The sequence below is a fragment of the Pyrus communis genome, chromosome 12 (assembly GCF_041283825.1).
Source record: "Pyrus communis isolate YQ-2024b chromosome 12, ASM4128382v1, whole genome shotgun sequence".
Lineage (NCBI taxonomy): Eukaryota > Viridiplantae > Streptophyta > Magnoliopsida > Rosales > Rosaceae > Pyrus > Pyrus communis.
This window is the reverse complement of record NC_142576.1, coordinates 20,709,294-20,730,373: the sequence shown is the minus strand read 5'-3', so window position 1 is coordinate 20,730,373 and position 21,080 is coordinate 20,709,294. Positions and strand designations below refer to the sequence as shown.

The window sequence follows — 21,080 nt, the reverse complement described above, 5'->3', positions numbered from 1 at the left end:
CATATAACTAAGGGAGGTTTGTGAAGATTTTGAAAATCTTTTATACTAGGTAATTTAGTATCTATATGCATGAAGATAATCAATTCGGTCGTTGTGGTATGACTCTATAATGGATTTTTGACCACATTCTCCACAGGACCGTCTTATCTCTTCCTTCTCCAAGCTCGGATTATGGAAGAAGAAGGAACTAGGAGCAAAATATTAACTGTTTCTAAACCAAATGAAATTTTCTAGAGATTGATAAAGAGAATGAACTGTTTAAATTATGACGTTTGTACAGTGAAATCATTTGCACAATGAAGATAGATAAGTAACTAAAGAAATCTAATGCCTGAATAATGTTTAACACCACATCGTCAAAAATTGTATCAGTTGATAAAATTTACATCCCACGTTTGGAACTTGAAAGCCTACTTGAAAATAAATACCATAAAGATTACACCAAAAGCCATTTGTAGAACATATATAAGATATTCAACAAGCAAATGTTACAATAAGAAACAAATACACACTCTGGCTCCGCATATTCCATCCATTCGGATTTCTTTTCAATGGATCTCCACAAACGCTGTTAGAGGATGTCTTCGGATGTCTGAAATTTCGAATTTTAACCGAGAAAATTTCAGTAAGCATCTTAATGTTGGTTTTGGGACATGCATTTCCATATGTTCAAGAAATTCCGCACATGACAACATCTCGACAACACATCAATAGTATAGACTTCTTTCAAGCAAGTTGGATGAGTTAAAAATCCATCGAAACGAGTTTTGAGTCATCAGTGCTTCTATGACATTACTTCCAGATATTTCAACTAAAATCAATTAGCATGTTGTGCCATAAAGCATCATAATTTCACGTTCTTTCAGAGTTTGTGTAACTTGATCTTACAGGAAAAGCCTTCTTTCTAATCTAAACTGAAAGTTTAATAAAATATACTTCTACATCTCCTTTGATTATCACTTGTAAAGAAAACATTGACCGGAGGCAAATTACGAAGAAGTCAGAACTGTAATTGATGAACTCCATACCTCGTTATGTGCTGAATTGAGTCCCAAAACTGATTGTATGGCATTCAAGATTCCCCAAGTTTAACTGTATAATTGGGAAACACCGACATAAGCATGAATGTGAGAAATTATCCAACAGATGTACACAAAAACTTGTCTAACATCATGATGACATCAAAATTTATTCCTCGAGAAGTTCTCAGCATGCTCAAATATCAAACAGCTTACCACAACAGCAATTCCCGTCTCACAGAATTTAGGAATGCTAATGAGTCTCACCATCTGCCCTTCAGATCCTGCAATTGGAAGTTTGTAGACCATTCAAGTGATGAACATAAAAAATAAAAAATAAAAATAAAAAATCCATTTTTGGCATGAAAAATATTTTTATTAAATGATTACTGAAGTTACAAGAAAATACCCTTTACTAAGCGACTATCATATTTATCCTGATTACCAACAAAGTAAACGTGAGGACAACTCTCGATCAGGAATGGATCCCTGTCTGTGAAAGGATAACACCCTGAAACATAACAATAACAGGAGAAACTCAAACAAAAACTCATGGGAAGATCAAAATTACAAAAGATTGTCCTAATTATTTTCATTGTTTATTCTCAAATTGGAGACAAATTTCAGCCAAGCTGAAATTTCCAAACCAGACAACGACTTTAACATAGCAAATTGATTTGGATGACCAACAAAACTACACAAGTAAAAGATATAATTCATACCAAGAGTATTAGGTGCTGTTGGTGCCAGATGCCTCCACCTCAATGTCCTTTCAATAAAATCAAGTTTATCCTTAGCTTCTGAATACTTATCAAGATCATCTATATTTTGCCCCGATGTTCCAAGAAACCTGAAAACCACAATACCAGTACGTCAAAATAATTACCCCACAAGTAATGCCAAAACAGAAATTTTGATCAACAATGCCAAAGTCAAATTAGATCTACAATTTTATTTTACCTGACATCGTCAAGATCAAAGCAATGAGGATTGGTACATGATCTAAACGTGTTATAAGCCGATGACCCAGGGAAAAGGCATCTGTTCAAAGGCTGAAAGGAAAAGCATATCAGCAAAAAACAAACCTGCTGGGCACAGAATAGTTGATGTATATATACTTTCACGGACAAAGATCAAACCTGCTGTGGCAAGGCAAAATTAGCAGGGTCATCGAGACCAGGCATGATATCCAAAGGCAAACCTGCAGCAATCTAGAATATGTAGATTAAAGCAGTGTGGTTCATGATAGGAGCACAGATGAGGTATATTGATTAATTAAATGACTAAACAAACCTGAGTCAACAATATATCCAACTCCTTAATTGGCTCAGACAACCTTGATTGGTCCTTTAACGCTAAATTCTAGCAACAATGAACAAAACGACTATTAAAAAGAAAACTACTAAGTTTTGCTTGTAGCAAATAGACCTATCAGGCATCTCAATTAAAATCTTGAGAAACTAAACTACAAAAGGTTTAGGCTTTCCATTTTATTATTTCAATGAAGATTAAAAAACTTCAAAACTATATTCGTTCACATTGCCCTCTCCACCTACAGTTTATAAGAAATCATTAAAGTTAAACAATTATATTCATCCTTATTATCAGAAAGATCTAAATGGTTTACCTGTCCATTAAGAAGTCCACGAGGAACCTCAATAGAATTTCCAGCAATTACAACATGAACTATTTGTGCTGCAATACCTTGTTCCTATTCAATGTTATACAAAGTTAGCATGTTAAGACACTTTTATATATAATGCACAGCACACAATAATGAAGGATAAGACGGCACAAACCTTCTCATCTCCTAAATGTCCTGTGATATGATCAACAAGAAGCTGAAACTGCAGAGGGTTTAAAGAGCTGCTTCCAACACGAAGTCCAGATACAAAAACAACATATTTGCCTTCTCCTGTGTCAAACAAATTAAAATTAGTATAAAATGGTTGAGGTAAAGGTAATAGTGGAAGAACAAGAATACTAGAGGAAATGAGAAACTAAATACAAGACAAACATTGTATAAAAAATAGAAATATAAACAGTAACTTCCTTTTTCCTTTTTACTTGTAATGAAAATGGCATTGTAACTTCCTAGAACTGAGAAAACTTGAAGAAAGTTCAAAGGGGACTAAAAGCCAAGACTCTCCACTTAACAAGCAAAGGTTTTAAGTTGCACTTTCTGTGAATTTAGCTCCTCCTTAAACATATTTTTTTATAGCGAATATTGTCGAACATACTTTTGCATAAATTCGAAGTTTTTTCAAATGTACATTTCTCACCTATATTATAATTCTAGCATTACTCTCTTTCAATCTCTGCAACAGGTTGTCGTATTCAACTTGCATGAATTGGTTTAGATTCCAAAAGTTATTAGACCCTTCTATAATAATATTAAACTATAAGGTGAAAGTCTAAAGAAACAAATGGCCAAGCACAAACATTTCTGCAAAGAAGAAAATTTGCAAAGTAAAAAGAGTACTTGATTTCAATGGCAATTCTATCTGGGGTGGTAAGCCAGCTTCAAGGACATCTAGGACTAAGAAGTCACCGGCATCAGTCTCCTTTCCATGTAAACCAACAACAGTCCCTATCAACATGTTAATGTAGAATGAGCCGTGATACAGGAGCCAAGTCGGAAATTAAGAAATTAGAGTATTTCAAGTTTCTTATGCAGTTTACACATTTACTGTTCATTGCCTTTGAGTCCCTGTATGTTATAAAAATAATGCATTAAGTGTCATATATTAGTCTTTAGAATTTCTAACTATGTGGACCTTTCCATATTCATTTACCAATTAGCCTATAAAAAGGGCTAATTTTCAAAAAAGGAATGGATACACCATTGGTGGAAGTGACTCCAATACAGCTTTGGTTTGATGCTGAAGGCCAGAGTGACTCCGGATATCTTCTATGTTCCTAGCTATTCCTATTGTCCTACATTACCATGCTTCAAATATATTGATTCATAGTAGAATGTTAAGCAATTTGGACTCTTCCCGACCATAATCAAAATAGTTCAAGTAACTATTTTTCTTTGTTGTAGTATCTTTTACACAGACCTGTTACATACACAGTAGGTGAAAGCACATTCCCAGAAAGCTTAACTCTTCCACTTTCATCTTCCAAAATCAGATGGTCATCCGGGTGCACAAAATTATGAGGCTTGACAAGTGGTGTCACAGTTCTCTGTAAAATTTACAGTATTATAAACAAGTAAAGTAGAAAATCTCAGAACTTAGTAATTAACATTGCACAAGTACACTACCGTCTTAGAGTACTCATCAAGGACACAAGGCTTGAGTTTCATGTGCTTGTAGAGGGTTCCAACAACGATGCATTCCTTGTCCCTTTCCAATTCCAAAACTGTGCAAACTACAACACCATACAGAACACCCAATATTTCAGATTGCGATTTTAACAGAAAGACAAAACACTGATACTTCACACTTAACATAAATGAAAAAAAAATCCCAACAAGTAGCCAAAAGAAAATCCTGCCTTCATTCTAACCAAATGACACGTACGAATAGTTGACCCCCATTCTTCCTATCAAAATTATAACTTTCTGCAAACCCCTATTTCAGTAAGAAGAGATTTTGATATGCAGATATCATAAAAAAAAAAAAAAAAAAAAAAAAACATGACAATCAATGCAAAAGATTGAAACTTTAAATTAATTTATACAAAGCCGATTATCTTCCACAGGTAGCCAATTCAAAGACAAATTTACGGGCAATGTGCTATCAACTCCGTCGAGAACACCATTTAACAAGAAAACCGAAATCTAAAATTTAGAAAATGCTGAAGTAAATAAAAAAAAATTGAGAACCTGGCAAATGGGGTTTCCAGTTAGGGACAAGGGAATAGAGGAGCGTCCTCATCATATGTAGACGGGCGAAGTATATTTGGCTGTACTGTTGACCCCTGTACATTTCCTTCTGAATCTCAAACCTCTCGTCCTACAATTAAGTTAATTAACACATAATCTCAAAGAAAATAAAAGCCCAATAAACAAACTTTGAAATCAAGAAGTAATTTCATGATAGTTGCTCAGAAAATGTCAGTTGTGGCTCGTAATTTGGGAACGGTTGCTGAGAAACCCTAGAAAAAGAACTGAACTTTCGGAATGAGCAAGAAAAAATTTATACTTTCTCGGCAAACAAACAAGTTGATGTAAGAAGTAAAATTTCTTGACAGAGAGAGAGAGAGTATAGACCAGCAAGGTGTAGGCGCAATGCTTCCTGTGGAGGTTCTTCTCCGAATCGATTTCCATGGCTTCCATGGCGGGAAAATAAGAAAGAGCAGCGGAGAATTTCACCGGCCAAAGCTAAGTAGGGCAAACTAAACACTGATTATTCTCGATAAATGTGCTAATATCATATCAAAAAGTGAAGATGGGGATGTAGCTCACATGGTAGAGCGCTCGCTTTGCATGCGAGAGGTACGGGGTTCGATACCCCGCATCTCCATATTCCACTTTTTTGTCAACCTCATTTATCCAATGACGAAAGTACCCCTCCCTCGGACGCACGCGAGCTTCCCAAGCACCCTTCAACCACGCCTCTCACTGTAGCATCAGACTATTCAACGCCACTACACTTCTCCTCTCTCAGCTCTCTCCCTAGGGTTTCCCTCTCTCCAATGGCGTCCGTGCAGAGCCACCTCTCTGCCGTTTCTTCGATTGCCTCGCGCTGTTTGTCTCCTTCTTCACCGCCGTCGTCGTCCTTCTCTTCGACCGCTGCCACTTCGCTGGTCCCCGTTGGCAGGTCGCCGCAGTGTCGCCGGAAATGCTCCGGAGTGGGGATGATTCGGCTCCGGCGGTCCGTGTGCCGGGCGATGGTTCAGCAGGCCGTGCCCGGCGCTTCTTCTGCGTATGCTAAGGAAATGGAGAGGCTTGCCGCCAAAGAATCGCTGCTTCTCGCTGTGAGCCTGTGCAATTTTACATAGAATTCTGTTAATTAGAAGAGAAATAGTTAGCTGTTTGCACTAATTGGTTGTTTAGGAAGTTTCAATGAGAGTCATGGCAATTGTAAGGCACTGTTTGGTTGCTATTTTCAAATTACAAGTGTGCTGATGCATGCAGGTTCAAAATGATCGGGATTACTGAGTTTCATATATGTGTCCCACTATTTTATAGGAATGAAACTCATGAGACCCATATAGTAACAATTAAACTCTCGTTTTCGATCAAATTTTCTAGTTCATTGTGTGATGTTGATTTTAATTTTTAAGAACCTTTTGTATTAATAGTAAAAGGTCTTGTTGTAGAATTTCTCTGTCAAAAAGTTAATGTGAAAACCTTTTGTTTCAGTTTAAGGATGCTGGGGGTTTTGAGGCGTTAGTCACAGGGAAGACAACAGACATGGAGCGGATTGATGTGAATGAGAGGATAACTGCTTTGGAACGAGTCAATCCAACACAACGTCCTACAACGTAAGCGCATATCTAAACAACGCATTACAACACCTTTTCTTTTTGGTTTGGATGAGATGTTCAATGGTTTGTTCAGCTACCCAGGTCGCCTTTTTTGGAAGGTCGATGGAATTTCGAGTGGTTTGGATCTGGAAGCCCACGTCTATTTGCTGCCAGATTTTTGTTTGAGTAAGTGCTGCACACGTTTATCTATTTCATTGTTTGGTTGGTCTAGAAATTTTTCTGGGTTTTTATATGTAATTAATTTGAAGTTTGGATTAAAAGGTAGCTTACTGTATTGATGCATTTAAGCAATGTTTCTATTGCCGCAGGAGGTTTCCTTCAACTTTGGCTAGTTTGACAAAAATGGAGGTGGTCCTCAAGGATGAGAATGCAAAGATTACAGCAAAATTGAAAGTGTTGAACTCGGTATATATTTTTACTTTAAAAGTCCTCAGTCCATTGTATATGCCCAATTATATGATGAAGCACTCAGGGTAAATACCGCACTTGTCACATATCCATGTGAAATCACAGCTCTAGCACAATTTTAAGGACATTGAACTGACATGAATCATATTTATGCTATAACAACAGCGTTTGATTGGGCCAAGTTGGTTTATGCTATAACAACAGTGTTTGGTTAGGGCAAGTTGGTTGTGTTTGCACCAGAACCTTGGCTTGCATGTGTAATTTGTTGAGGTACCACATCACAAGAGCAGCCAGTAGATCTCTGTAAACCAAATTTTGCAACTTGTTTTCATCCTTTTTCCTGGAATCTTAGGAATAGTAGCAAATAGCCTCTAATTAAATTCATGTAATATGGTTGTTAGATACAAATGAAAGTGAGAAAGGGAGAGAGAAAGAAGTAAAGGTTTTAGTCTGCTAGTATTTTCTAAGATAAGAAATAGTGAAGCCATACTTTTGATTTAGATATGATGTTACCTATCATTTCTTCTATTTGTCTGTTATAATTTTTTAATCTGAGCATTCACTATGAAACTCGCGCTGGTGCTGTGCAGATAGAAGGCACGTTTACTTTGTCAACCAAGTTAACTGTGGAGGGTCCAGTTCGAATGAAAGAGGAATATGTTGAGGGGGTTCTTGCGACACCAAAAGTAATTGAAGAGGCAATACCAGACCAGCTAAAAGGTGCACTTGGTCAGGCCGTAAACATAGTGCAACAACTTCCTCTGCCTATTAGGGATGCCTTTTCCAGCGGGCTGAAAGTTCCTTTAAGTGAGTGTGATGCTTTTCTAAGCCAGTTATTTCTTTATCTTAATTGCATAGTTGAGTCTCAAGCTCCAGTAAACTCCTTTAAACGTGTTGTCAGAATAATATCTGCCATGTTTTGGGCTTGTAATACACAATGAAACAGTACTTGTATATTAAATTATGGATAACCAACTATTGGGATAGAAGATGCTTGCGAATTTCTTTGCAGTCTATGAAATTTGAATCACTTCAATCAAGCCATAGTCAGAAGAATATGTGCTCTTTTGTGGTCAGGTAGTATTTAGTATTTACTAAGACAGTATATGAACGTTGGAAACTGACTATTTGGGATAAAGATGCTAAGATGCTGGGGAGTTCTTTTATCCTATGAATCCTAACCCTCCCTGCATGTTAATCAGCTGTTACGTCTCCTTTCTGTAAATCCAAGGGTGCCAATAGTCTTCTGTGAGGTACTGTTGGCAGTTGATCAAACGTCATATGCCTACCTTAAAGTTTCTGAAAATGTTGTTGCTGTTCTTTAAGTCTTTTAATTTATTTCATTTTTTTATAAATATACAAAAAGTTTTTTTTTTTTTTTCTTTCTTTCTTTCTTTTGAACAAACAATATTATCTACACTAGGGGTGGGGGAGTGGGCTAAGCCTCACATTGGGCTAGCAATAATGTGATTCAAACTCGCCTTTGGCGAGAATCTAACCTAAGACCTCTCACTTACAAGTGAGGAGGAATACCACTTAATCATAGTTAATCTTTCCTTTTACAGTAGAAGTTTTCCCTTTATTTCCCTGTTAATTGAATTTAGGTGGAATTAAGAGAGCTATAAAACATTTGCTTTCCTTGAAAGATGAGCTGCTTCTTCTTCCTTCTCAAAATGATAAATACCTAAGTCTGAAGGGGCAGTCATTGATGGTGACTATGGGTAGTGGTACGATGTCTTGAAGGAGATTTTTCTATCTGTAAATGTAAGTCTCTCATGTTACTCTCTGTCAGTTAGAATTTTTTTGTTGGTTGTCCTAAATACTAAGGTGCTCTAAAGCATGGCCATAACCAGAGAATAAATCTTTTGACTGAGATTCAAACATTGTGGCATCAACTGCTGAATATGCTTGATCTGTTTGCAGCCTAGAATCCAGAATATTAAGGGGATGTTTGGTATCCTTCTTGGATCCAATTTTTAGTTTTAAAATGATGAATGTAGCGAAATTGCTTAGTACTTCTTAGTTTCAAAAACAAAAAAAATGGATCCAATAACCCTCATTCAATTTTGTAGTAGCATATGTCGCACCTTGCTAAAGCTCAATCCGATAACCCTCGCCCAGTTTTGCCTTATCTCATTTTTTGCCTATATGCTAACCTAGCTCCATATTAAGTGTTTATGTGCTCACGTGTTATTTGTATTAGTATGTGCTGCTCCCTGCTAATGCTCTATCCAAGATGATAAATTAAAGCATTACTTTCTACCCTCATCCCATACTGATTTCTCTCTATGTTCACCCAGTTCTTATTATGAATCCATGCTGATCATTTACTTTGTGCATGCAGCTGGAGCTTTTGAGAGACTCTTCATGATCTCCTATCTTGATTCGGAGATACTTGTAAGCATTATACTGCGTATTAATCTTGTGGTTCTGTTTCAATTTGTTTCACATGCGTTTTACTTCGTAAAAATATGACCCCTATCTCACTATGATTAAGAGAATTGCAGGGCTACAAAAAAATAATTAATCTGCTTAGTTTGACATATCAAAACTTGGTGAAACTTAAAACAGGTGGTTCATTTATGTTTTAAATAGTTTTAAAATATAGCTAAATTAATGGTAAAACATCTCGCATGAGGAAGTTAATTTGTAGAGGAAGATGAAGTTATTTCCCTTTTCTTGGTAGCAACTGCAATAAATTTTCCTTTCCTTGCCATGGGAAAGAATTGAGAGTCCTCAAGTTTTTCCAAAAATATTTAATCTGATGCATTTTCATGTGTGTGGTAGAAAGTTTTCTAAATTTTAAAATACTTTCGTAAAGAGGGTGAAACTTATAAATGCATCATGTATGCTGTTTTTATTTTTTTATTTTTTTATTTTTTTGTATTCAGAATCCACTGTTTTCACTAGATACTAGATAACGACCTTGACTAATTTCATTAGTCTGTGCTGTTTTTTTATATGAACTATCTCTGGATATTGCTATAAATAAATCTTACTTAGCATGTATGATTTTCTGACTGTTAAAGTCTACATCAACAGACGAACGATTGAACACTATTTTCACAAACCCCGCGCACAAGTTTTGTAGAGTCAAACTTAGACATTTGAATTTTGAGTGGTTTACCTCATCCAACAGCTTTGCTCATACGGTTGATGGTGAGAGGAGTGATGCATACGTTAGGGGCTATATGTGATACGCTGTTTGTAATCACCGTATAAGATCGTTTTAATGTTCGATATATTGAAGTTGCTGTGTAGCACGTTATACGTTATCACGTTTTGAGTTGTGCAACTGGGTTTGGTACAGATAATACGAGATGCTGCTGGAGTTCCTGAAGTTCTTACAAGGTTGGAGTCTCCGCTGGAAGAAAGCGTCATAGAGTATGAAAGCTAAAAGGTGCTTTTATGTAAGATAACTCAACTTTTCTACTTTTTCCACATATTTTAGTTAAAAAAAAGTTCTATATTTACCACTTCCTCTCTTACTATTTCCGTTTTATGTCCCGAAATTCTTCCAAATAATCGGCGATGAAAATATTAAAATTAGTTGAAATGTTTCCGTCTTTGTAAAATACTAAAAGTCAAGTCAATGAACCAAACTTTGAGTTGGGTTCGGGTTTGTTGTCCTCTGGAAGTCTTGAGCATTTTTAATGTCTTTTATTTTTAGTTGTGTGTGATAAATTAGTAATTAGAGATTAACTGGATAAGAAGAGGGATTATATTTGCTAAATTAAAGGTTGGTGTCAAGTGTGAGAATGTTTGACTAAATTGCACCACGTTGTTTGACTAAGATGTGCTCTCTGCTGTCATGCTAATTGCACATCAAGGCTCGCAGCCTCTCAGCCTTGACCTTACATCACCTGGAAGGGCATTCCAATATTTAATTCGGAAAATGATTTTCACGCTCCCGTTTTACTCCTCGTGCACTCCTCTACTTGTTTCTGCACGTTAATCCACCGTTAATTTATTCAATTTGTGACTAGAAACCCGCGGACGGTGCAGAGGATAAAAGAGAGTGAAACTCGCTTCCTTTTTCCTTGGCCTGGTGGTCAGAATTTTTTTTCTAATCCTTACTGAATTGACTTAAAACTTAAGGAACCTTGGAGGTGTATAATATGTGGTGTAGCTTCAACTTCAAATCAATTTCTATAGGATGGTATGATATTTTCTTCCTATACCGTATACTCGGAAATATGCATTCAAATATGATTCTGCTTGATTAGTGGTAGGCTTTTTAGTTGAAATGGCATCTGAGATTGGTATAACTTCTGACTCTGGTCTTTGAGATTTAAAATTGATAGAAGTGGTTGTTTAGATTTTTCGTCGTCAATTATTTTGATCATTTTGTGAAAATTTTCTATTAAATTGAAGATATTTTTGTCAAATCAATCCTTCCACTTGAATTGCTGATTTCTTTAATTGAATAGAGTTTTTTCATAGAATAACCATAATGATCGATGATGGAGAATCTCAGTGATCACTTTCATCAATTTAAATCTCGAGGACCAGAATTAGGAGTTCTAACAATTTTAAGGACCATTTCGGCTAAAAAGTCTTTGTGGTATGAGGATGTAGGCTTGTAACACCTTCCACTAGATATCGATTTTAAACCGTTCTTCATTAGGGTTTGAAGCCTCCCCAAGTTACCACTGCCTCGGTTTTCCATGATTCTACTTCTGAATCCGGTCTAATACATTACCGGAAGAATATAAGATAAAAATTAGAGGTAACAAAATCGCATAAACAAATTTATATGGGATTAGTGAGAATTGAGCATCTTATTCAGTTGTAACAGTAAATACTCTAAACTACTTGAGTGAAGTTAACGGGGCTTGCTACTCAACCATCAAGAGAATTCATCCTTACACTCGCGGAGGTCTTGTGTTTGATTCTACCTCTCCCACAACCACAACAATTAGCAAAGTGAGAAATCGAACACAAGAACTTGTCGTAAATGCTCTCTATCTACTTACAAATTTTGGAAATATGTTTAATGGTTGACTCTTGGTGTACGGTCGTTGTGTGATGACACTATTAAAGCATTGTCGGAGGCACAAATGGTGCCTTGAGTAATCCCAGTCCCACCGCCATCTTAATTATTTGCAAATAATAAATTCAACAAAAACTTGACTTTCCGCCTCTGTTTCTTAAGTCAACCATTAATATAAACTGTGAAATTGGGTTTTTTTTTATTTTTATTTTTTAGTTCTTATAATTTAAGTTTATCTAACCAGATGTGTTCACTCACACAATTATAGACGATCAAACTGGTTCGTATACAGAGGATATTTTTTTGAATAAAGTATATTATCAACACTAAGCGGGTGGAAGAGTAGGTTAATGGAGGATTTTTCTAGTTAGAAACAACATTGAAGGATGACTTAAAATACAAATGGTTGCGGTCAAATAAATGCATTTTGAAGTAGCCATAAGAATAAATTGTGCAACTTTTTATGTAGACGAAAAAGATAGCAGTAGCAATTTTATTAAATATCAATGAGGACATTTGAGATAACATTAAGAAGGTCTCAATACAAAGAAACTTTGACAAAACATAAAGGCCAATTTGGCCAAACAATTTGCCACTTCTTTTAATAAGGACATTGTTGACATAGAGTAGGTCGACAAATCCATAACGCATACATATATACACATAGGTTGTCCGTATAATTACATATGAGACATCATATACAATAACGTTAGAAAATAGACACAAAACAGATTAATCTGCAGTAACTATTTATATACATAAAGACATTCTTTTTTTAACAACATTTGAAGAATGACTTGAAATATAGATAGTTCTAATCAAATAGCCACATTTTGGGGAAGCCCTAAGAAGGAAGCATGCACCTTTTCCTACGATAAGGACAAATGTACATTGTCCGTACACTTGCAGATGGGATATTTATATAAAATAGTACTAGAAAATAGATAAACATAATCATCTAAATTACGGCGAAAAAAGAAAAATGAATTCAATCCGAACGTACTGAACTTGTCCCCAAAAAACTAAACTCGTAATCCCGAATCGTTAGGTAATCAAAACCGAAACTTGCTGAAAATTTTAGTATGGTATTCGGAATCCATGAAGGGTTTGTTGGATAAAACTAAACCAAACCAAACCGACAATGCTTTTATTAAAAGGAAAACTAATGAAAATGGTTTGAAAACTTTGAGTTTTAACGATAAGGACAAAATAAAAGGTAAAGTGAATAGTATCAGGATTGACTTTTTAGTGTAAAAATGTGGTTTTTCTTTAAAGTGAACAGTACCTGAAACTTTTCGTTAAAGTTTCTTTATTATATGAATTGATATTAATTGTTGGCTTTCCTTGAGATTGAATCTTAAACCTCTGTTTAGAATCAACTCTCTCCTTGTTGGGTCCTTCTCTTTCTGTCGACTCATTTTGCAACTTCTCTGGCCACACTACACCACCTTCGACCTTCTCTCTTTATATCCCTTCGACCCTCTCTGTTTATCCTCTCCACCGTCATTCCCCACCACCAACTACTTTATCATCTCGTCGTCGATCGACCTCACATATGTGTGCTCTCTCCGGCGTTCAAGGTAAGATATTTCGAATTTGATTTTAGGGCTAGGGATACCAGCTGCCTCAGACGGGAATCGGCGCCAGATTTGGAGAAATGGCTAGCGTCTTGGGACGGTGGATTACGGCGTTGGCCCGAGGAACATGCAAAGATCAGTTTACCTAAATTAACCTACCAAATACTGAATTTTTTTTCCGTGCTCCCAATTTTAAATAAACCGAAAAAATCAATTCGGTTTCGGTTATTTTATTCATATACCGAAATTATCGGTTCGAGATTTTTGGTATGAAGCCCTAATCTAAATCATCCCTCATCGCTACTTTTCTCTTACTCTATTTTATGGGTTTCAATTTATTAATCACTAACCAACTAGGCAGACGTGTGTATTAAATCAAGTTATATATGCATACATATACATACATATATATATATATATATATATATATATATATATGTATATATATATTTATTTATTTATTTATGATGAGGAACAAGTGGGTTATGCAGAATCAAGAAATGTGTTTAATTTCATATGGGCAATAAAAGAATTGGAAGTTTCTGAGAAGGACTAACTGTAACTAAACTTAGGAGGAGCGTGCATCTGCAATTAATTTCCAAAAGACGACTTGTGCTAATCATAATTAATCAGGAAATAATTAATTAATTAGTTGCAACAAGATTCTTGCAAGAAAAGTATTACTTTTATCAAAAAGAAAATGTTATTGGTATTTTAAAATTTTTATTCTACACTCCTAATAAATTAATTTTTTTTTAATATAAAAAATTTAAAATGTAAAATAATATTTTCGAAATGCTAATAACAATTCCCTTACCAAAATCCTATAGTTTTCCTTTCAACTCGTTCCTATTTGGTTTTTTTTATTTTTACCAAACCCTAATTGTCTACTCCATCCAGACAAACAGGTGGACCCCACATACAAACGACAAGTAGCAACTCCCACATCCAAAAGGTTAAATATTAATTATTCAATTAAAAACTAAAAAACAAATAAATTATTTATTAAAGTAATATTATAATCTTTACACAAGAAATTAATAGAGACAGATAAGAACATCAGAAAAATTAGAAAAATGCAAAGACAGATGAATAGACAAGTAATTTCACTAGAATTAAGTTAAAACCCTCTAAAATCCCAAGAAAATTAAACAAAATGTTTCAGACTACTCTAATGAAAACCACAGATTTTTCTTGAATTACACAGAAAATATTAATTTTTTTGACCTTCTAGACAAGTTGGGTTCCTTCAAAGCCATGAAGGAGGTGAGAATTTGGAGCATCCATAGTAGGCAGCAAAGGAAATTCACCACCAAATTCTTGAATGAACCCCTCCAAATCTGCAAATCTCTCAAGAAACCCACCAGATTTTTCTGCATTCCACATCAGGCCTTCTTCTCCCTTAATTCTTTCTCTCGATTGGTCCACAAATCCCTTGCACCCAGCTGTCATCTTGTCAGCCATGATCAATGCATTCTTTTTGCTGGGTTTGGGTTCTTCTCTGCTGGGTATACTTGTTGGGTTTTTCTTGTTGTTCCTCCTGTTGCTGCAGCCGCCGTTTTCGGATGGTTTTCCGGTGAGTCTCTGAACCAGCTCCCTGAAGTTTGCCACGTCAGTCTTGATGATCTCTGGGGCATATATGTGAATAATTCGGATTTTGGGCTTTGGTTTTGATATTGTTTGTGAGTGTCTGTGGATTGCAAGTGCTTCTGGCATATTTAAGCAGAAAGTTTGCTTCTTGGTTAGTGTCTGAGCCTCCTCCATGGGAAATATCTAGAGAGAGAAACAAGAAAGAGAGGGGTCTGGGTCCTTTGGGAGAGATAGGGGGATTGAGGAAGTTGGTGTAATATTTGTTCAGAATTGTGGTGAAGGTGAGGTTTATATGTAAGGGGAAAAGAATAATAGAAGGGGTGGTTAGTTGTCATTAATTTAAATTGGGAGGACAAATGGAAAAAAACTAAGAAAAAGAACAAGATGGGAGACAAAGGCTGGCTTTTGGAGGGAGGGGTTGGATGAATCCTTGTGTGGCAAAATGTTAAGAGTCAATGGAGAGATTAATGGAACTCATTGGTCCCCTCTTTTCCAATTGGGATTTCATTATAATTTGTATGTGTATATTATATGTATGTTATGTTTTGGTAGAAGATGTGCAAAGTTGTACGATGTATCTTTATCAGACATGACATGCCTCAAATCATCCCAATTTTCCATTCAACTTGTAACTAATAAGTCAACGGTCTTGTGTTTGAATCGCCTTCCCCCGTAAAATAAAGTTTGTGTAGATTGTTCTATCATTTGTCCAAAAAAAAATGTCAATTGTAAAATTGTAACGCATGTAGTTTGTTAGTTAGGGTTGAATCACTTAATACGCTATTTAAACACACAAAACTGATATACTTCATAAAATTCATATTTAACGCATTTGGCATAGTCTAGTTTTGTCTAGTGTGGTAATGTAACATGGTATTAATAGTGATAACCAATAAGAAGATGCAAGGGCCACAAAATAAGAAAATTAATGTAGTCGGAGTGGTTCCTTTTAAGAAGTATATATGTGTATATCTAATAGCACTAGATCGTAGTACTAATGACCAATCTCTGTATCTACAAACTTTTTATGAGGAAAAAGTTCACTTATCCTCTCCATCTCCATATGGGTAATATTTCCTTATGCATGGATTATATATGGATCATTACACAAAACCGTACGTGTAGGTAGAAGAAAAACAAAGTCATGGCCGGTTCATGGCTTGCACAAGCGTACGACAGCGGTACCTAATCCCGCGTTTCAGGCCAATACAAATTCAACAAGATCTAAAACTTGCTATGAGAAGCAAACCGACGAGCAACCACATTTTTTAGGTTAAAGTAATCTAAATAAACTGTGTACAATCCAGCAAAGCACGCGGCAATAGTTGAGTGCATGATGCCTGTAGCTGGGTAGAATCGAAGAAAATAATTCAATTAGCTGTGCATACTAGTATGTGTGTGTATGTATATACAGTTCTTCTATACGACCATATATTGACAACTTTAACTTCACAACATCGATATCTATAGTATCAACAATACAGACAGCATACCTATAGCATATCGACTACACATATATCTGCATTTTCTTTAAATGCAGTTAACTGTAACCTAGGAGGGTAATTAGCACATATCACGAGTTCAAATCATGCATGTCACTAAGGAAAGACCATGTTAATTTTGAAAGCTACCTCATCCAAAAGTTTGACATTAATTAAACTAATTAATTTTGAGACGATATCTATTTTGATAAGGGCAACACTATTCCATCGTATTCAGATCAATCTACCCACGAACAGTGAGATATGTTATGTTACAAAACTATCGATATGAACCAATAATAACATGGACGTTGTTAAATATTGGTCTAATTAAGTTGAGTACTTAAACAATGGAAGATTATTTACGTAAGAGAATCTAATTATCTTTCATAGTTATGTATATAAAAGCAAACTTGTACGGATGCATGAGGTATATCTCACTAACCGACTTGGATGTCGATCTCTTAACCATTAATTTTGTCAATATGCTTTCACCTCATAGCTACACGTACAGAGAGTACCTACCATGAATGGCCGGTTCTAAGTATTGTCACTACTCACTTACGGAGCTTTCGATCCCAAACACTTAGGCAAAACCCAAACAAACTCATTTGTTTAACTCTTAATTATCTTACAAATTCATAAGATAATTATATTGACTGTGTCTTTGCACTGGATTTAAGATTGGGTCTCGCACTAGGCATCATGTATAAAATGATGAAGGCAAAACGATATAATAGCATGTAATGGACAAATGAAAACATTCGGTAGAATTTTGTAACTAGGCATAAGTGAGATTAGGATAGGCCTAAATACTAGATTAATTAGCAGTATTTTCTTAACAGAGGTCTCGTTTTACTGTAACAAAACAAAATAGGCATATGATTCGTTGTAGGATTTAGTATTCATCATATAAAATCTCTTTTCTTTTGCTCAAGAATACGAGATTCATATACGACAAATCATCCTGGTTTGACTAGAGTAAACTAAAATTCCTGCTAAGAAATGTTGATAATGCTACTAGAAGGTATGCATGAATGCATGGCATATAAACAAAATGTTTAGGTTAGAATTTTGCTCAGTGGCGGATGACTGCTTGCAGAACAATTTGCTCAACTGCTTAAACTTTTTGACCTTTTTACACGTTCATGCATGCAGGGAAAGGAAGTCATGCCAATGAGAACGCAACCCTTAAATGGTGTTTTACTTTTTAATCTTACCGTTAGAAGGGAAAAATTTTAAAATTATTACAATAATTCAGAGGAGAGAGAGTTTCGAACCCAGGAACGCATGATAGAAATTCAACAACCTATTATACTAGAATACTGCACCACATGTAAAGCAGAAAAAAGTTTCTAGGCAGAAACACTTTTTTTTTTAAGTCTCTATGCTCTATTCGTAGAATAACATTGTTGTATAAAACTGACACTAAACACACATTTTCGTGTCTATAAATCAAACTGCACAGTTTTTTAATATATGCATCAACAAGATGCATGAGAGATCTCCCATTCATCAAAGATTAATAATTTGTACGATAAAAGAAATTAGGAATTTAATTAGAGATTCTTTTTTTTTTTTTTTCCTGGTGGAGAGCATGATAAATAATTGGGAGTTTTAATGAAAATCTCACGGTACTGTTCACTTTAACGAAAAACCATATTTTTACATTAAAAAGTCAAACTTGATACTATTCACTTTACATTTTATTTTGCCCTTATCATTAAAACTCAAAATTTTCAAACTCTTTTCATTAGTTTTCTTTAAATAATTTGATAGCCGGTAGATAAAATATTTTATGTAATATTATTTATTCGATATTTGAGTGTACGGGTGAAAGATCTTCCGGTTTTGATTCGGCGAATAATAACCGTCGGATGTGCACGTGATGAACTGACACCCTTGAATCCATGATGATGGTGTTTGCGTCATCGGGGAGAGCACACGAGTCTCGTGCGTGCCGGCTTGGGCCGGCCCACGGCCCAACTCATATGCATGATATGGTACGATATTATGTGATGGCATCTTTTCACTCACAGCGAAGACTCAATCTCAACTGCCACGTGGCGACGTGCGTGCTGTGGCTCCGATGTGGGAGCCAATCCAACGAGAAAGAGTGCGAGGCCACTTTTTTGAATTTTGAACTTTTTTTTTAGTTTTTAGTTTTTAGTTTTTATTTATTTTTATAAAATCTTGACATCCTTCTTAATTAGATAAAAGGTTAAATTACAGCAGAAGTCCTTAAACTATACCATAAGTTTAGTTTTGGTCTATGAACTTTTTAATAATTGCTCTCGTCTTTGAATTTTGTAATGTGTTGCACGTGTGTTCCTTTCGTAATTCCGTCAAATTTTCTATGAAGTTAAGGGGTAAGATGTGTATTTTATCCAAAGATGAAAACAAAATAATAACATGAGAAAAATGGAGCAATTAGAATTTTTTTATCTCAACTTTTATAAATTCTTTATAGTTAGTTTGACTCCGTAAAGTTAAGGAGGAGTTTCTCTTCAAAATACTTTGTGGCCTATTCACCAAATTTCTTACTTATGATCGAAACCGTTCATATTTTGTTTTTTTTTTATTTAACAAAAAACCGTTCGTATTATAAATCACTATGTAAAGATCATCTCTGCAAAAAATTATTTTAAGGAGTTCTTCCTCAATCCTTGAAGAGCCCGGTATTTCTCTTGAAAAAAAAAATTTTTATTTTCTTATTTTTTTATAAAATTCTTATTTTTTTTATAAAATTCTTATTTTATCCCCTCAACTTAACGGATGAGTTGACAGATTTAATGAAAATGACTACTGATGCAACAAAGTGACATAATTTGAGGACGAGACAAATTATTAGTAGAATTTAAAGACGAAAAATAAACTCATGGTATCAATCAAGGACCTTTGCTACAATTTAATCTTAGGTAAAATTAGAACTTGGGTTGCACAACATCCCTCTTCTCTTGTAAGCTTAGCTGGATGATCTTGTTCAAAGATCGTATAAAAAAAATGCTCTTTGAAGCCTTGAGTAGGATTTTAGGCTCTTTCAAATGAGTTAGGTTTTTTTTTTTTTTTTTTTTTTCCCCTAGTGTGCCATCGTTGGCTTAGACGAACGGAATGATTTGTATGTTGTTATTGTTAGATCGTTAATTTGTGCCACAAGTAAATCAATTTTTTTATTAAAAGACTGTACCATAGGAATAAATATATATTAAGTTCTTTTCTGTGCCTTGTTACTAAGGCCTTCATATATTTTATTTGTGTTATATCAAGTGATAATCACAATTTGATCGAATCTCATTTCACCTCAGTTTGCAATTCTCATGTAAACGTTAGACAGAATGTAAAGCAAGTTATATGATAAAGAAAAGACGGTAAGTAAAGTAAGTTAAATATATATTAATTAATAAAATATAATAAATATATAAATAAATGGACCTATTCATCTTTGTACATGTTTCTACATAATACACACACACACACACATACGATAATCCACCATTTTATTATTCGTATTAGTAGTTATTATCTTTTCTTGTCCTATAAATTTCATTAATTTAATAAAAATTAAATGTATTTCCTAAAAACTCCCAAAGAATTCGTTATAATACGATCCAACAAAAAGGATTCTTAGTGGGAGATTATTTTTGGGAGATATAGAAAAATGCAAGACCTTGTTAACTAATTCCACGGAAGAAAGTGAAAGAATTCACTCTTTTATTTTGTTTAATAAAGATTTTCTAAAAAGTAGGTTGCAGGGCTTTGAAGTCTTTATGTATGTTGAGTTGAGTGTTATTGTCTTCTACCTTTCTGTTGCCTTTATAGAACAAGCTTTCCTTCGAGTTTAAGCTTTTCCTCTTAGATCATTCCTCTCTGATCCCAGTTGCTGATGTGACTACTATCAGAGAATAAGTTCTCAACTTTATCCCTGTGAAACTACCCAACTGTCATCTGAAAGCATCTTCCTTCTGTAAAAAAACCGGCTGAGTTGCCATCGTTAGTGTGAAGGAGGGCTTCTTGGATCCACGACAAAACTGAGCAAATTGGGCATCGAATAGGCCCAATGCAAAATTCAGTCCAAACAGCCTGTATATGTATACATTAAATTTGAAATAAAGTTCTTCCATATGATCATGAGTATGAATCTGACGATTCCATCTTAATTACTGCATGCATTTTGAGAGTGTAGTGTCCATGGTACTACTACTGGACTGATAATTTTCTTATCTCCGCTAATATCATATTCATACGGGAAATGATGACTACACACTTTTTTTCTTTCTTTCCTTATGTCTCTAGCCCCATAAGTTAATTACTACATAAGGTACGGAAATAATAACTACACATCTTCTCTTTTCTTCTTATATGTATGTGTATCTCTTTTTATTTCTAGCTATCAAATTAGAAAAAACAAACAAAAACAACCGACATAATTAAATACGAGTATGTACTTCCTACCAAGGTAATTTGACTGAAGCCCTAGGTTTTTATAGCATAATCAGGAAGAAAAAAAAAATTTGCGCGCGTATCTATATAAAATAAAACATGACTAACAAACCAAAAGATTTAGGCCAATAAG

General features: G+C 35.0%; 3 protein-coding genes and 1 non-coding gene across 5 annotated transcripts; 2 read left to right on the top strand and 2 right to left on the bottom strand.

Moving 5' to 3' along the window:
* Positions 1-303: 303 nt before the first annotated feature.
* POLD2 (DNA polymerase delta small subunit) lies at positions 304-5,544 on the bottom strand. 2 transcript variants are annotated; one of them, XM_068485508.2, is made up of 15 exons: positions 5,239-5,544; positions 4,852-4,981; positions 4,288-4,394; positions 4,082-4,208; positions 3,502-3,609; positions 2,819-2,934; positions 2,647-2,730; positions 2,313-2,381; positions 2,159-2,230; positions 1,980-2,071; positions 1,742-1,869; positions 1,429-1,530; positions 1,236-1,303; positions 1,029-1,092; positions 304-592 (listed from the first exon to the last, which is right to left on the bottom strand). In XM_068485508.2, the coding sequence occupies exons 1-14, from the start codon at positions 5,302-5,304 to the stop codon at positions 1,033-1,035; spliced, it is 1,329 nt and encodes a 442-aa protein (XP_068341609.2). In that variant the 5' UTR covers positions 5,305-5,544; the 3' UTR covers positions 304-592; positions 1,029-1,032. The 2 variants fall into 2 exon arrangements, with proteins under 2 accessions (XP_068341609.2, XP_068341608.2); XM_068485507.2 differs by having other exon boundaries at positions 437-592; positions 1,029-1,111; positions 1,237-1,303; positions 5,239-5,395.
* Positions 5,419-5,491, top strand: TRNAA-UGC (transfer RNA alanine (anticodon UGC)). Its single transcript has one exon. It is a non-coding gene; the product is annotated as a tRNA-Ala (tRNA).
* Positions 5,545-5,663: 119 nt separating the features above from the next.
* Positions 5,664-10,503, top strand: LOC137746195 (putative plastid-lipid-associated protein 13, chloroplastic). Its single transcript, XM_068486269.2, has 7 exons — positions 5,664-5,945; positions 6,334-6,455; positions 6,540-6,623; positions 6,767-6,863; positions 7,457-7,673; positions 9,211-9,263; positions 10,177-10,503. The coding sequence occupies exons 1-7, from the start codon at positions 5,664-5,666 to the stop codon at positions 10,261-10,263; spliced, it is 942 nt and encodes a 313-aa protein (XP_068342370.2). The 3' UTR covers positions 10,264-10,503.
* A 3,916-nt stretch (positions 10,504-14,419) lies between these two features.
* Positions 14,420-15,444, bottom strand: LOC137744112 (VQ motif-containing protein 17-like). The gene has a single exon (XM_068483980.2). The coding sequence runs from the start codon at positions 15,198-15,200 to the stop codon at positions 14,667-14,669; it is 534 nt and encodes a 177-aa protein (XP_068340081.2). The 5' UTR covers positions 15,201-15,444; the 3' UTR covers positions 14,420-14,666.
* Positions 15,445-21,080: the final 5,636 nt, after the last annotated feature.